Source organism: Humulus lupulus, chromosome 5 (assembly GCF_963169125.1).
Source record: "Humulus lupulus chromosome 5, drHumLupu1.1, whole genome shotgun sequence".
Classification (NCBI taxonomy): Eukaryota; Viridiplantae; Streptophyta; class Magnoliopsida; order Rosales; family Cannabaceae; genus Humulus; species Humulus lupulus.
This window is the reverse complement of record NC_084797.1, coordinates 82934407-82948729: the sequence shown is the minus strand read 5'-3', so window position 1 is coordinate 82948729 and position 14323 is coordinate 82934407. Positions and strand designations below refer to the sequence as shown.

The 14323-nt window shown below is 42.9% G+C and overlaps 1 protein-coding gene across 1 annotated transcript; it reads left to right on the top strand.

Moving 5' to 3' along the window:
* Positions 1-1146: 1146 nt before the first annotated feature.
* Positions 1147-4238, top strand: LOC133777489 (protein NRT1/ PTR FAMILY 4.4-like). Its single transcript, XM_062217124.1, has 5 exons — positions 1147-1464; positions 1608-1825; positions 1930-2358; positions 2966-3099; positions 3271-4238. The coding sequence occupies exons 1-5, from the start codon at positions 1290-1292 to the stop codon at positions 4184-4186; spliced, it is 1872 nt and encodes a 623-aa protein (XP_062073108.1). The 5' UTR covers positions 1147-1289; the 3' UTR covers positions 4187-4238.
* Positions 4239-14323: the final 10085 nt, after the last annotated feature.

The window sequence follows — 14323 nt, the reverse complement described above, 5'->3', positions numbered from 1 at the left end:
GTGCAGAGCCCCAGAGATAGTCTTATTAGTCATCTATTCAGGGAGCGGATCCCCATAGATAGATTTATTAGTCATCTATTCAGGGAGCGGATCCCCAGAGATTGACTTGACAGTCATCTACTCAGGACGCAGAGCCCCATAATCATTTATTTGGACTTGTCTACATGCATGAATAGGGCTATTACTGCTAGGCATGCTTATTGTGATTTAGTAACATGTTATTACCTGTTTATGAGCATGTTTAAGTTTTCTTGCTGATCCTCACCTTACGGGTGCTATGTGGTGCAAGTAAAGGCAAAAGAAAGCTGGACTATCCTTGAGTTGGAGAGCTTAGGTGGCGATGTGTACATATGCGGCTACTCGACCACCACGACCGAGGGTTTAAAGAGGAACTAGGGTTAAACCCTATTTTTCCGTTTAGGTCGGTTGGTTGTAAATCTTTTACTATAATTAACCTTTAAAATATATTTTGGGATCCCAATGTATACAATAAACGTTTTAGTGCGACGTTGTATCTTTAACCAAAATTTTTAACCCTAAACCGTTAATGACATTTAGTTACACGATTATGACCAAATGACTCGTTTAGCGAGTTTAACACTGCTTAAAATGCACAGCGTAACGGTCCCTGGGTAGTAGGGCGTTACATAATCTCATAACAAATTACCATTAAACCCAAAAAAATATTTTTAAATATATATATTATTGAGTTTAGTTTCATATTTGCCACTAAAATGTAACTTTCATAGTTTTCAAACACAAATTTATACCTCATAACAAATAAAATGTATGTTTATATTACTTTTATTTTTGTCTTTTAGTGAAAGAATGACATCCCTAGTTTTGTTAGGAGCCTAACGAGTTGCTTATTTTTTTAACAACACCAAAAATATATATATGCAAACATTACACACAATAATTGCTTTTCAGAAAATTGGCACAGTTTAAATAATAATAAAAAATGTATATAACATAATTAGATTGGGCCAGCCCACTAATGGTAGTGAGTCAACTGGAAGAGAAGTAGAAGATTATAAATGAAAATAAGGGCCCCAATGAAGGAGATAATGCAAGGGGTCCAGGACTAATATATGTGTGTGTGACATTATATATAAGAGAGACCAATATTCACTCCTTCGCGCGTCTCCGGTCTTTAATTGGTTCTTTCACAAATAAAGGTCGATAATACAGTAACTCTCTAGCTAGACAAATTGAGTTGTACTCGTTTAGTACCATCAGATTTGTTCAATATTAATTAATTGGAAAAAAGAGAGAGTGAGGCAAAGAAGATGGTGGAAATAGGGGATCATATTGAAGAAATAAAATCCATCAGCTTGGGATCATCTGGAAATCACAGGACCATATCAGTGTCCATTCCTACGGAGGATTTGTGTGTTGACTGGAGAGGCAGGCCTTGCAATCCTTACAAGCATGGTGGAATGAAGGCTGCTATTTTCGTCCTCGGTCTGTCTGTCTGTCTCTCTCTCATCTTTTATTTGAATATATATATATATATATAATATAATATTTATATGTGTGTATATCATGAGTAGGTGCTCCATATATAAATATATATGAAAAAACATGTTAATTAATGATTGAAACAGGTCTCCAAGCTTTTGAGATGATGGCAATAGCTGCAGTTGGAAACAATCTGATAACCTATGTGTTTAATGAGATGCACTTCTCTCTGTCAAAGTCGGCCAACATAGTCACCAACTTTGTAGGAACAGTCTTCCTTCTCTCCCTCCTCGGTGGCTTCCTCTCTGATTCATACCTCGGGAGCTTTTGGACCATGTTGATCTTTGGCTTTGTAGAGCTCTCCGTAAGTCTGTCATGTGTATATTTTTTATCTGTTGTTTTATATTTACTTGTCTTACATAGTTGATGTCCTTATTAGTTATATTTGTGCACGGTGGGCGCGCGCAGGGTTTCATATTACTTACGGTTCAAGCCCACGTCTCAGAATTAAAACCAAGTTATTGCAACATGACGAGCAATGAGGACAAGTGTCAGGAAGCTGATGGGTACAAGGCTTTGATACTCTTTCTTGGGCTCTACTTGGTGGCCATGGGAAGTGGTTGCCTTAAGCCCAACATAATATCTCATGGCGCAGACCAATTCCGAAAGCAATCCAAGAAGCTCTCCTCTTACTTCAACGCCGCTTACTTTGCCTTCTGCACTGGTGAACTGGTGGCCTTGACTCTGCTTGTTTGGGTGCAAACTCACTCCGGCATGGACGTTGGCTTTGGAGTATCCGCCGCAGCCATGGCGATGGGCCTATTCTGCTTGCTTTCGGGGATTTCTCTTTACAGTAACAAACAACCTCGAGGAAGTATTTTCACGCCAATAACCCAAGTAAATATATATATATCTATATATATTAGTCTCATATAATCCCACTGTGTATATACAGAATTCATCTATCTTAGTCTCATATAATCCCACTAACTGTGTATTTCCTTTCTTTTCTCTAGAATAAAACCTTTATAGCCGCCTTCTCTTTTGCTTAACTTACTTTTTTGGAAATTGGAACAACCTTTTCTTTTCTTCTCTTTTCTTTCTTTCTTTCTTTTTCGTAATTTTTTTTTGATAAAAGCTAATTATAAGAAGCAGGAGCACTCAGTCATTTTGGATTCTTAATTTGCTCCTTCTTTGACAACATATATACATATTATCAGATGACCTGAATCAAAGGTTTTAACTATATTACATATGTCTAGCTATATCTGCACGCGCGCATCTTGAATCTTGATTTTGTTTTATTTCTCCTTTTGGATGACCCTACAAAAATTTGCACCCTTAAAACATGGCTTAGCTAGCGATCTGGCACCGACCTGTTGTTCTTGATTATAATTATTTGAATTAAAAATTTTGTCACTGCTTCTTCCAAATGCTTTACAAATTTTTTATGAATAAAAATTAAGTACTTTTTCTTTATCGGCATGATGATGATGATGATCAGGTTTTCGTTGCTGCCTTTTCAAAGAGAAAGCAAATCTGCCCTTCGACCACAGAAATGCTCAATGTGCAAAACCATCTTTTTGGTGCCACTTCCACTAACGTCAGCTCTAATCTCCTCCACACGGATAAGTTTAGGTGAGTTTATGCATCTTTTACACATATGCAAATACATAACTTATCTAGCTACCAAGCAACAAATTATAATTCATCATGAATACATTATTTAATGAATGGTGAATATTAAAGTATATAAATGTATATATTTTTTAAAAAGACAACAACAAAACATTGATGCGGTGTGTGCAGATTCCTTGACAAGGCATGCATTAAAAGTGAAAATGGAAGTAATAGTAGTAGCAGTGAAAGCCCATGGAAACTATGCAGTGTAGGGCAAGTCGAACAAGTGAAGATAATTCTGTCTGTGCTCCCAATATTCGCTTGCACCATCATCTTCAACACCATCTTAGCTCAACTCCAAACATTCTCCGTTCAGCAAGGATCTTCCATGAAAACACACAATATTCCTCCTGCTTCTCTTCAGGCGATCCCTTACATTTTGCTGATCTTCATGGTCCCACTTTACGAGATGGCCTTCGTCCCAGTCGCACGGCGAATCACCGGCCAAGACTCAGGCATTTCCCCTCTACAAAGGGTAGGTATTGGCCTCTTCATTGCCACTTTCTCCATGGTCGCTGCAGCTCTGGTTGAGACTAAGAGAAGGAACTCGTCTTTGCATTCAAGCCACACTCTTTCCATCTTCTGGATAGCCCCACAGTTCCTCATATTTGGGCTCTCTGAGATGTTCACCGCCGTGGGACTAATTGAGTTCTTCTACATGCAGTCCTTGGAAGGTATGCAGTCCTTCCTGACTGCCATGACCTACTGCTCCTACTCCTTTGGCTTCTACTTGAGCTCTGTTCTGGTTTCTGTGGTGAACAGAGTAACCAGCTCATTGTCTATTTCTAAAGGCGGTTGGCTTAGCCACAATGATCTCAACAACGATAGGCTTGATCTCTTCTATTGGTTGCTGGCTGCTCTCAGCCTTATCAACTTCTTCAATTATCTTTTCTGGTCCAACTGGTTCTCTTACAATCCAACTACGTCCTCCTCAGCTACCAACAACAACCACAACTTATTGGATTCGGAATCTTCCAGTCATGTTGTTAGGGTCGACGTTAACAATGGTCGTGACGATGATCATCGCGCTAATCGTGTAACTTGAACTGTATAATTTGTTAATTAATCTCATATAATATATATATATTTATATATAATCTAGATCTCTGGCTCCTTAGTTAGTTAATGATTCTTTCACTACTTCATTTGTGAAAGCCTGGCTAGATCGATTAAGTAAATCTCTAGGTTAGCTTATTAAATGCTTATCTTTCTACTCGAAGTTTAACTCCGGAATCAGTAGTATTAGTAGTCCAACTCTGTCTATGTTCAGAAAAGTTACGTCTAAACACACTAAACTAACTGAATGAATATAGCATTTGAATAATAAAGCATTTTAATAAACAATCTATATATCAAAACAAAATACAAAATAAAATTATATCTATAAATGAACAATTTATAATTATAATCAAACTAACAATTATAATTAATCTACCTACCAATTATATTTAACAATATTATTATAATTATAAATAAAATAATTTATGATTATAATATAACTAACAATTATAATTAATCTAACTGGCAATTATAATAAACAATAATAATAACAAATATAAAGAGTTGAGAAAATTAACTATTGATTTATTCTCAACAAAAGGATATTTGAGGCCCGTGTAAAACCACCAAATTACTTCTAGCAAACTAAGTATGCCGTAACTTTATAAAAAAGGCCTAAGAACTCTAATGAATAAATATGAAATATTATATTTAGTATATATATTATTCTTCAAAAGAATATATACATATCTCCTCAAAAAAAAAAAAAAAAAACAGAATATATACATATACTAATATTTGATGTATTCTTAACGAAGAGCATCAAGGTCTTTACATAGGCCTAATAATTTATGAAAGTTAATTCACAAAAGATGTGGGCCTAACCACACCTAGATTTCATTCACTGAAGTTGACTTAGTCAACTTTTTCTAATAATCCCCCACATTAATGAAAAGTGACACATGAATAACCAATAGATGGTTTTGACCATGGTGATAGATTTCAATTTGAAACCTGCATATGATAGGTAGGTGTTACCCTTTGAACATTCCCTTGTGTAAGTACATTTACTTTACTGGCTGATTAGTAGACGCGATGTCTTTGAACTATTCTGTCGTTCGTGTAATTGATGATATACCATACACAGGAATCTCTCAAGACAGACTTTAGTTCTCACTTTTATGTTTATTTTGGCCTTGAACATTTTCCTGGTTCCGTAAGAGATATTCTAGGAATTGAGCCCTATTTAATCCCTATAGAAGTGATTCATCTTCTTTCTTACATATGTGATTTCTTATTTAAGAGTAACTTGTATTACTCTGCTCGACATTTCGAAGCATAAGAATTCATTAAAAACATAGCTTAACCTTTTCCTTTTTAAGTATCACTTTTTCATCATAGGAATGGATAAGAGGAAAACCCCCACAGTGATCCATCACAGTCTTTACAGTTGTAGTTGGCCCTTTGAACCTAGATCTTGGGATCTCCAGTCAACTAGATGGGGTATCTACTGTATTGCCTTATTCATTCATGGGCTTTAGTCCCATTCCCCTCGATGATTTTTCAACCAACTCTATATTTAACCCTTTGGTTAGCGGATCTGCAATATTATCCTTTGACTTCACATAGTCAATAGAGAGAGCTCCAGTTGAGAGTATGTAACGTCCCAAAAATGCTAATAGGGTTTAGTGCCTTGATTAGCGTGTCGGGAGGGCATAACTGGATATATGTGTGATTAACTGATTAAATGTTTGACTATATGGCATGCATGATATATATGATGAAATGAATATATTTAAATGCATGTTTATTATTATTAAATATGCATTTGGGCCCATTCTTAATAGTTGGGGCATATTTGTAATATTGGCCCGTTACAGGCATAAATGTTATTATATGTGAGTAAATGATTGAGACAACATTATTATGTGGATATATTTGCAGTATATGGCTCAAGGCGATCCTAGTGAGTGGATTGGCGGAATAGTCATAGCGGGGATTAATACCTGGCTCGGGGCAAGCCTAGGGGTATTTTGCGAAGTTAATGTATATTTGAGGTATATTGAGTAATGGGTAAGTATTTGGTGATTAAATGGGTATGTCGGGATTAATTGAGAATTTATAGGACGGCTCGAGGAGTTAGCGGGAATTGGGGTCAATGACCATACTACCCTTATGGACAAAAGGAGAGGTTGTGTTAACTAAGGGGTATTTTAGTCCTTTTTAGTTAAAGGGTGAATTTAGCTGAGGCTCTAAGAATGACCAGAACCCACTAGAATCACTAGGATGTCCTTAAACACTCCCTTCCTTTCCTCCTACACGTATTCTCTCCCCCCCTCTCTCTCTTGTGTTAAAGGCTTGAAGTGCTGGAGGGAGGATCTTGATCTTTTAAGCTGGGGAGGTCTGGAATTGAAGCTGGTTGTTGACGGTGAGAACTTGTCAACGATGTTAAGTTAGAAAAATCAAACTATAGAGCTTATTTATAACTTCAAGAACCTAATAAGAAACATAGAAAATAGTTGCAGAAGGAAATGGAGAAAATAACTTGTATTTCTCTTGATACCAAGCTACAATGTTTTTTCAAAAACCCCTTCCATGATGAAGTGAATTTCCCTTTATAGTGGGCTCTAATGGCCCCTAATACATTGTGATCCCAAGGGACCAGATTGTTCATAAGTACATTGTCAGGGAAGTTGCATCAGACGTAGTGACACAGGTGGTTGTGTTGTCGGCTCTGGTATGTGTGAGTGGTCTGCAAAAGTACTCTTGCCATGGTACCATTCCGTACCCCCACTACTTGTCGAGTACAAACCTCACAGGCGTGCTAGGAGGGTACTTGCCATGTACCATTCTTATGCGACCACTACTTGAAGGGTAGGGGTGTTGTACAATACCTTGGTTCCTTTTGTCTTATTTGTACCTTCCATACCTGTATGTGAATTCCATACCTTTTGCCCCTTTAATTGGGGGGGGGGGGGGGGGGAGCATTTATATCTTGAGCTCCTCAATATTTGGCTAAGTAATCATACTTGGGAATTCCTTTGGAACCTACGTGTGAGGTGCATCTTGCTAGTGGCACCTCTCACAAAATGGGATAGGGACTCTTCAGCAAGCTACATACCTCAGAAGGTTCATGGGGACCTAACAAGAAAGTTCCATTGGGGTGGTCAAGAGGGAGGTCTTCGACGTACGCAATGCCTCATGGCTGTACGAGAGGCGAGATGGTCTCGCTGGGCATGTGGGCCTCGTAGGGACGCGGCACGGTGGCTGCACGCGAACCTTGCAGGGGTGCAACACGGTGGCTGTGTGCGGGCCTCGTAGGGACGCGACACGGTGGCTGCGCGCAGGCCTCGCAGGGGCGCGACACAGTGGCTGCACGCGGGCCTCGCATGGATGTGACACGGTGGCTGTGCGCGGGCCTCGCAGGGGCGCGACATGGTAGCTGTGCACGGGTCTCGCGGAGGCACTTCATGGTGCCCGCGCGTGAGGCGAGACGACCTCTCTGGGCATGGGCCTTGTGTAGCTTGAAGATCCCTTATCTGGAGAGGTGAGATATTTGAGACTCTCTTGCTGGCCTCACGAGGTGTTGGGCATGCACGTGAGACGGTGGCGTGAGGGGAGGGGCGAGGCACGAGCCTTGGCACGTGGCTGGTGGCGCGAGGCGCCTAGGTGCGTGGCACCTAGGCACGGGTCTGTAAGATCTTCAGTGTGGTGGGCGAGGCGAAGTGTGCCTGGGCCTCGTGTGGGGCGAGACAGGTCAGTCTCGCAATGGCCTTGCGTGAAGCTTGGGTCTTTCAGGAACATATCTAGTTTGTGGTGTTGACACTTGCCCCCCAGTCTATGAGAGAGTCTGCAGGCTCTCTTGTAGACTTCATGGTACGATGCATTCGCGATGCCCGCGACGGGAGGCCTTGAGACCTTGCTTTTGCAGTTTTTATCATTTGATTCAATTCGATTGTATACTCATTTGAGCCTTATTGTTGTTATTTATTTATTTAACAATTCTAAGTCCTGTCACACTATCACAACCTTTTGTTTTTATATACGTATGTGTTCATTTGTTTTTGCTTCTCTATGCTTGAGGTCCTTTTGAGCCTGCTCAAAGGGGTTTAATATGTCCCTCTTTTTTGTTTTTTATCATGTTTGAGGTCCTTTTGATCCCACATGAAGGGGTTCGATAGGTCTCTCTTTGGTGCACCTTGATTGTATTTATAAGGATATGTTGACCCCTTGGGTTCTAGTTATCCTTTTATATAATTTTTCGCGCGCTTATTATTTTTTGCGAGAAGCGTCCTTCTCGTCATTATGCATAGTACTATTTTTGCAAGGGTCTCTTTTAGGACCTTTTTAGCTAGACGACTTGGTGGCCGCTTTAGGCTTATTGATGGATGCTCTTCTTGAGGTATTTCCTCTCATGGAGGCATCAACCTTTATTAGGAGGCTCTTCTTGTAGGACCTTTTGACCCTCTTGGATGTTCACAAGGGTAGCTAATCCTTGTGAACTCCAGAGATGCCTTGCATGGTTTTCTTCCTTATATTATTTTTTTTATAAGGGTTTATAAGGGGTTTTTTTTTTTTATATATATAAGGGTCTTGTTTAGGACCCTTTTTTGGTTGTATACCAAGTGGTTGGCGAGATCTATCTTGTCAGACACTTTGATCATTTTGCTCATGCACTTTGATAATTCTAATTGGCGTTAGGTACACAAGAGTTAGATACATGCTCATGTAAATGAGGAGTATAACATGCCAATTAAAAACATATTCATTAACATAATGGAGAGTACATAGGTATTTGTGGCGACGATGTTCTTACTACATATCAGGGCAACTAAGTTGCCCCTCTAATTCATAGATGTTGGGGGGATGGTAACCCTGTTGATTTACCGTACTAAAAGTGAAGCTTTACCTGTTGTTCCTCCTCAGGCGCATATGCACAACCATCGATTCTGATATCCTTAGTGACTTTGGGGTTGAACTCTCTCGGGTTTGTGCTCCTATGCACTAACATCGTCATAAGTTCTAGCGGTCTCATGGCTCGCTGAAGGGGCGTATTATAACATTCCCTTGCTTCTTTCTGTTTCCCTTTCATGCTCGCCACTCCCCCATGAGTTGGGAATTTTATGGCCAAATGGTATACTGAGGCTATCGCCTTCAATTCTCTCAGGGAGGGTCTCCCTAATACTGCATTGAAGGCCGAGGAACAGCTTACTACGACAAAGTTCGTCATTACAGTGGTATGTTTGGGCAGCTCTCCCATGGTGAGGGCAAACTTGATTATGCCCAAGGGTTGTATCGAGTCTCCTGTAAACCCATAAAGGAAGGTATTACATGGCTTTAGGTTCCTGATACCCAGTCCCATCTTCTCTAAGGCTGGGAGATATAGGATGTCTACGGAGCTTCAATTGTCCACCAGAACCCGATGTACCCTCATGTTTGCAAGCTGAACAGTCAACACCAGGGGGTCATTGTGAGGATAATGCACACCCCGCGCATCTTCTTCGCTGAAGGTTACTGAGTCATTTTCCCCTTTAAAGTTTTTCAGGGGTCGTTGTTCTAGGCTTAGCATGCATGAGGGTGGGCTTCGTCTAGCTTCCTTGGCATACTTATCTTGCCCTTTTCTCGATTCTCCTCCGAATTCAGGTCCTCCGAAGATCATCCTCACCTCTCCTTGCACTTCTGGGGCTACATCTCGCGCTCATGGCGAGGGTGGTCTATCACCCGGTCTTTCATTATCTCTTCAGACGTATCTACCCAAGTGCCCCTGCGTATGAGTTCCTCTATTTCCAACTTTAAATGAGTGCATTCTGCGGTGGAATGGCCACTGTCTTTATGATACTGACAATACTTTCCAGGGTCTCTCTTTGACCGATCACTCTTCATTGGTGGGGGTCTCCTGAAGGGAACTTGATTCTCGTTTGCTATGAAGATATGTTCCCTAGTATGCGTCAGGTTGGTGCAGAAGGTGTGGGATGTTTGCCTAGGGTTACCTCCTTGTTTGTGCTTCCTCTGGTGGTCGTCTCTTGGGCCTTCGTATACCCTTTTCATTTTTTTGTCATTTGAGCTTTCAGGGGCTGAGTGCTTAACTAGTATGCCTTCAAGTTCTCATGGCCGTCTTCGACATGAATTTACTTTTGTGCCCGCTCATAGAAATCGTCTAAGTCTGTGACCTCCCTTTTGAGCATTTTATCCCAAAGCTTACTGCCTGGGCGCACTCTGGCCGTGATCACCATCTTGAGTTCTCCCCTGGTCAGCCTTCCCACTTTTGCCGCCTCCATGTTGAATCTATGGATGTAGCTCTTCAAGCTCTCTCCTTCACCTTGCTTTATATTAGCAAGGATAATGCCGGGTAGGGTATAATCGCGTGCGACATGATGTTGTTGGAGAAACTCGTTGGAAAATTGTTGCCATGACCTAATAAACCCTGGTCGGAGTCTTTTGACCCATTTGTTAGCAGGTCCTTTTAACATGACAGTGAAGTAGTGGCACCGGGCCCTGTTATTAATTCCTCTTAGCTTCATTAGGTCATTGAACGCGTCTAGATGGTATTTGGGGTCCGTATTTCCCTCATAAGGGGTCATATGAGGTTCTTTAAAGCTAGCCAGGAGTCGTTCCAACTTGATTTCTCGCGTTAAGGGTGACTCGTAGTCGAACTCTTCATCGGTAGTGTGCCCTTCAGACACCGTGAAAATCTTGCTCCAAAGGCTCCTCATCTCAGTGTCTAGCTCATGTCGCCTTATATTCAAGGATTCCCTTAGCTCGGTAGGGTCGGCCTCTCTATTTTCTCTACCCTTCGGAGGGGACACAAGAGGTGTTGTCCTTACTTCTGACCTCCTTTTATTGGGCTTTTCTCTTAGGTCAGGTGGCGCCTCCCTAGAGGTGACTTCGGCTTCATTAGGAGAGTTAGCATTGTTCTTCTACTTTGACATCTGGGGCTGCTTCGTCTTCCCAGGATGTTCACGTTGCTTTGTTCGAGGGGTATTACTGGTGGAGAGTCGAGTCCTCCCATCATCTACAGGGACCGTGGTTTCTCCACCCTCTGGGCCTTTTTCCTTTCGTCTTGGAAGAGGCACGCCTGATTTTCCTTGTAGCAGGCCGTTCAACACCTCTTGCATGATTTCTAAGGTGCTTTCTAGCCTTTGGTTCTTCCGGTGTAACTCGCATATCTCCTCTTTGTAGAATTGAGAATTAGAGCTCGAGCTTATAGAATGCGCTCGGTGACTCTTATCTGGCCTGTGCGTTGATGGACCCAGATTTTGCCGGTTGGAGTTCGGCACCCCCGGTGGCCTTGGGGGTGGAAACTCTCCAGCATCTCTAGGTGGAGCAGCCACGGAACGCGTATGGTTCTCATCATCCTAGACAGCTGGAGATTAAGCCTCCCTTTCATCCCCAGGAACATGGGGTTCATTTGGGGCATCCACACTTTTGGGTGGCGGAGGATTCTTCATGGAGGCTTTTAGCTAATCTTCGTCAAGGTGGACCTCCACCTCTCGTGGCTCTCTCAGTCTCTTAGAACGTCTTGGCATCTTTTCTTGTCGGAATCAATGGAAGAATAGTGGCTTGGCACTTATCTTTCCCACAGACGGCGCCAAACTGTTGACGGTGAAAACTCGGCAAACATGTTAAGTTAGAAAAATCAAAGTATAGAGCTTATAAATGAAGAACTTCAAGAACCTAAAAAGAAACTTAGAAAATAGTTGTAGAAGGAAATGGAGAAAAGAACTTGTATTTCTCTTGATACCAAGATACAATGTTTTTTCAAAAACCCCTTCCATGATGAAGTGAGGTTCCCTTTATAGTGGGCTCTAATGGCCCTTAATACATTGTGGTCCCAGGGGACCAGATCGTTCATAAGTACATTGTCAGGGAAGTTGCATCAGACGTAGTGACACAGGTGGTTGTGGTGTCGGCTTTTGTATGTGTCAATGGTCTGCAAAAGTAATCCTTCCATGGTACCGTGCTGTACCCCCACTACTTGTCGAGCACGAACCTCACAGGCGTGCTAGGAGGGTACTTGCCACGTACCATTCTTATGCGACCACTACTTGAAGGGTAGGGGTGTTGTACAGTACCTTGGTTCCTTTTGTCTTGTTTGTACCTTCCATACCTATACGTGAATTCCATCCCTTTTGCCCCTTTGATGGGGGGGGGGGGGGGGCATTTATATCTTGAGCTCCTCAATATTTGGCTAAGTAATCATACTTGGGAATTCCTTTGGAACCTACATGTGAGGTGCATCTTGCTGGTGGCACCTCTCCCAAAATGGGATAGGGCCTCTTCAGCAAGCTACATACCTTAGAAGGTTCATGGGGACCTAACAAGATAGTTCCATTGGAGTGGTCAAGAGGGAGGTCTTTGACGTACGCAATGCCTCATGGATACACGGGAGGCGAGATGGTCTCACTGGGCATGTGGGCCTCACAGGGACGCAACACGGTGGCTGTGCGTGAGCCTCACAGGGGTCTGACAGGGTGGCTGCGTGCGGGCCTTGCAGAGGTACGACACGGTGGTTGCGCGTGGGCCTTGGAGGGACACGACACAGTGTTTCCGCACGGGCTTCGTAGCGGCGCGACACGGTAGCTGCGCACGGGTCTCGCGGAGGCACTTCATGGTGCCCACGCGTGAGGCGAGACGGCCTCGCTGGGCGCGGGCCTCACATAGCGTGAAGATCCCTTATCTGGAGATGTGAGATATTTGAGGCCCTCTCTTTGGCCTCGCGAGGCACTGGGCATGCACGCGAGACGGTGGTGCGAGGCAAGGGGCGTGGCACGGGTCTTGGCGCGCGGCTGGTGGCACGAGGCGCCTGGGTGCGCGGTGTGACGTGTTGCATCATGACACACCTCCGGGGGGCTATTTTGTATATATGAGCATGCCTTGGTGCTTGATCATTAGTCAAGTCTTGCACCAAGTAACCTCATGGGTAGGGGATGGCACTTTTGTAATTATGCATATGTCTCCTAGACAAAATTCATATATGTTTCTGGGAAGACTTTATTTCCTTAGAAAGCTCCTTATGGGGAGGTGACCTAGTGACTTAAGGAAGCACCATGGACACCAAAAGATAGGGGCTTAAGCTGTGTACTCCCTTGCCCTATCAAGGCCTTATATGAATAAAACGATGCTTTGCCATGTCCCTTTGTGTATGCTTTCTTTATGGTTTATGTGTTGCTTGTTTGTTACCTTCATTGGGCCATTGCGTGCCACTTGACTATGTTGTATGCTCTGGTTGTTGTGTGGGACGTTGTCTCTGAATAGCTTGCCTCGTGCTTGCTCTCGCTTCATAATTTCCTTTGCTTATGTGAGACTTGTAACGTGGCTAACCATTGAGTTTGCTTGCCGCAGGTGTGAATTCTAGGCTGACTTGCTAGCTAAGAGCGCTAACAAGTGCCACATGTTCCGTTAATTCGAGTATCGAAGTTGGCGGCCCGTGAAAGTTGGTATCAGAGCTAAGTTTGAGAAAGCTTGGTGACCCTATAGGATGGTGAGCAACACTCAAAGGATTGAAGCGCTGGAGAGGCGCGTTGGAGAACTAGACGGCCTGGACGAAAGAGTCAGGGATCTTAGCTCTGTCAGGCTAGAGCTGGAGATGACTAATGCACAAAACCGCGTGGCTGTGTTGGAGCGAGATACAACCAATCTACTAGCCCGCATAAATGCGATCGAGTAGAGGGAGAACCTTTCAAGCACATCCAATAGTCCTCAGAGGGAGGAATGTATTGAGGCAGTGGAGCGAGCGGTGAAGGACCTATAAGAAGCATTAAATGACCTCGTAGAGAATTGTAGTGGGTTAGTTGAGGCATTGAAGGATGAGATGTTGGAGATGAACACCAAGCTGAACCTCACCATGAGGGCGGTTAGGAATCAGCCTACAACTAGACCCATTGGCATGGAATATGGGAGAGTAAAAGTCCCTGAGCCGAGGCCCTACGGTGGGGCTAGAGACGCGAAGGACTTAGAGAACTTCCTCTTTGATATGGAGCATTACTTCAGAGTCGTGAGAGCTGAATCAGAAGATGGCAAGGTTGCCATGGCAACGATGTACTTATATGCAGATGCAAAAGTGTTGTAGAGGATGAAGTATGACGACATTCAGAACGACAGATGCACCATAGCAACATGGGAAAATCTGAAGAGAGAATTTGTAACGCCCTAAACTCCAGGGACCATTACGGTGTGCCTTGTA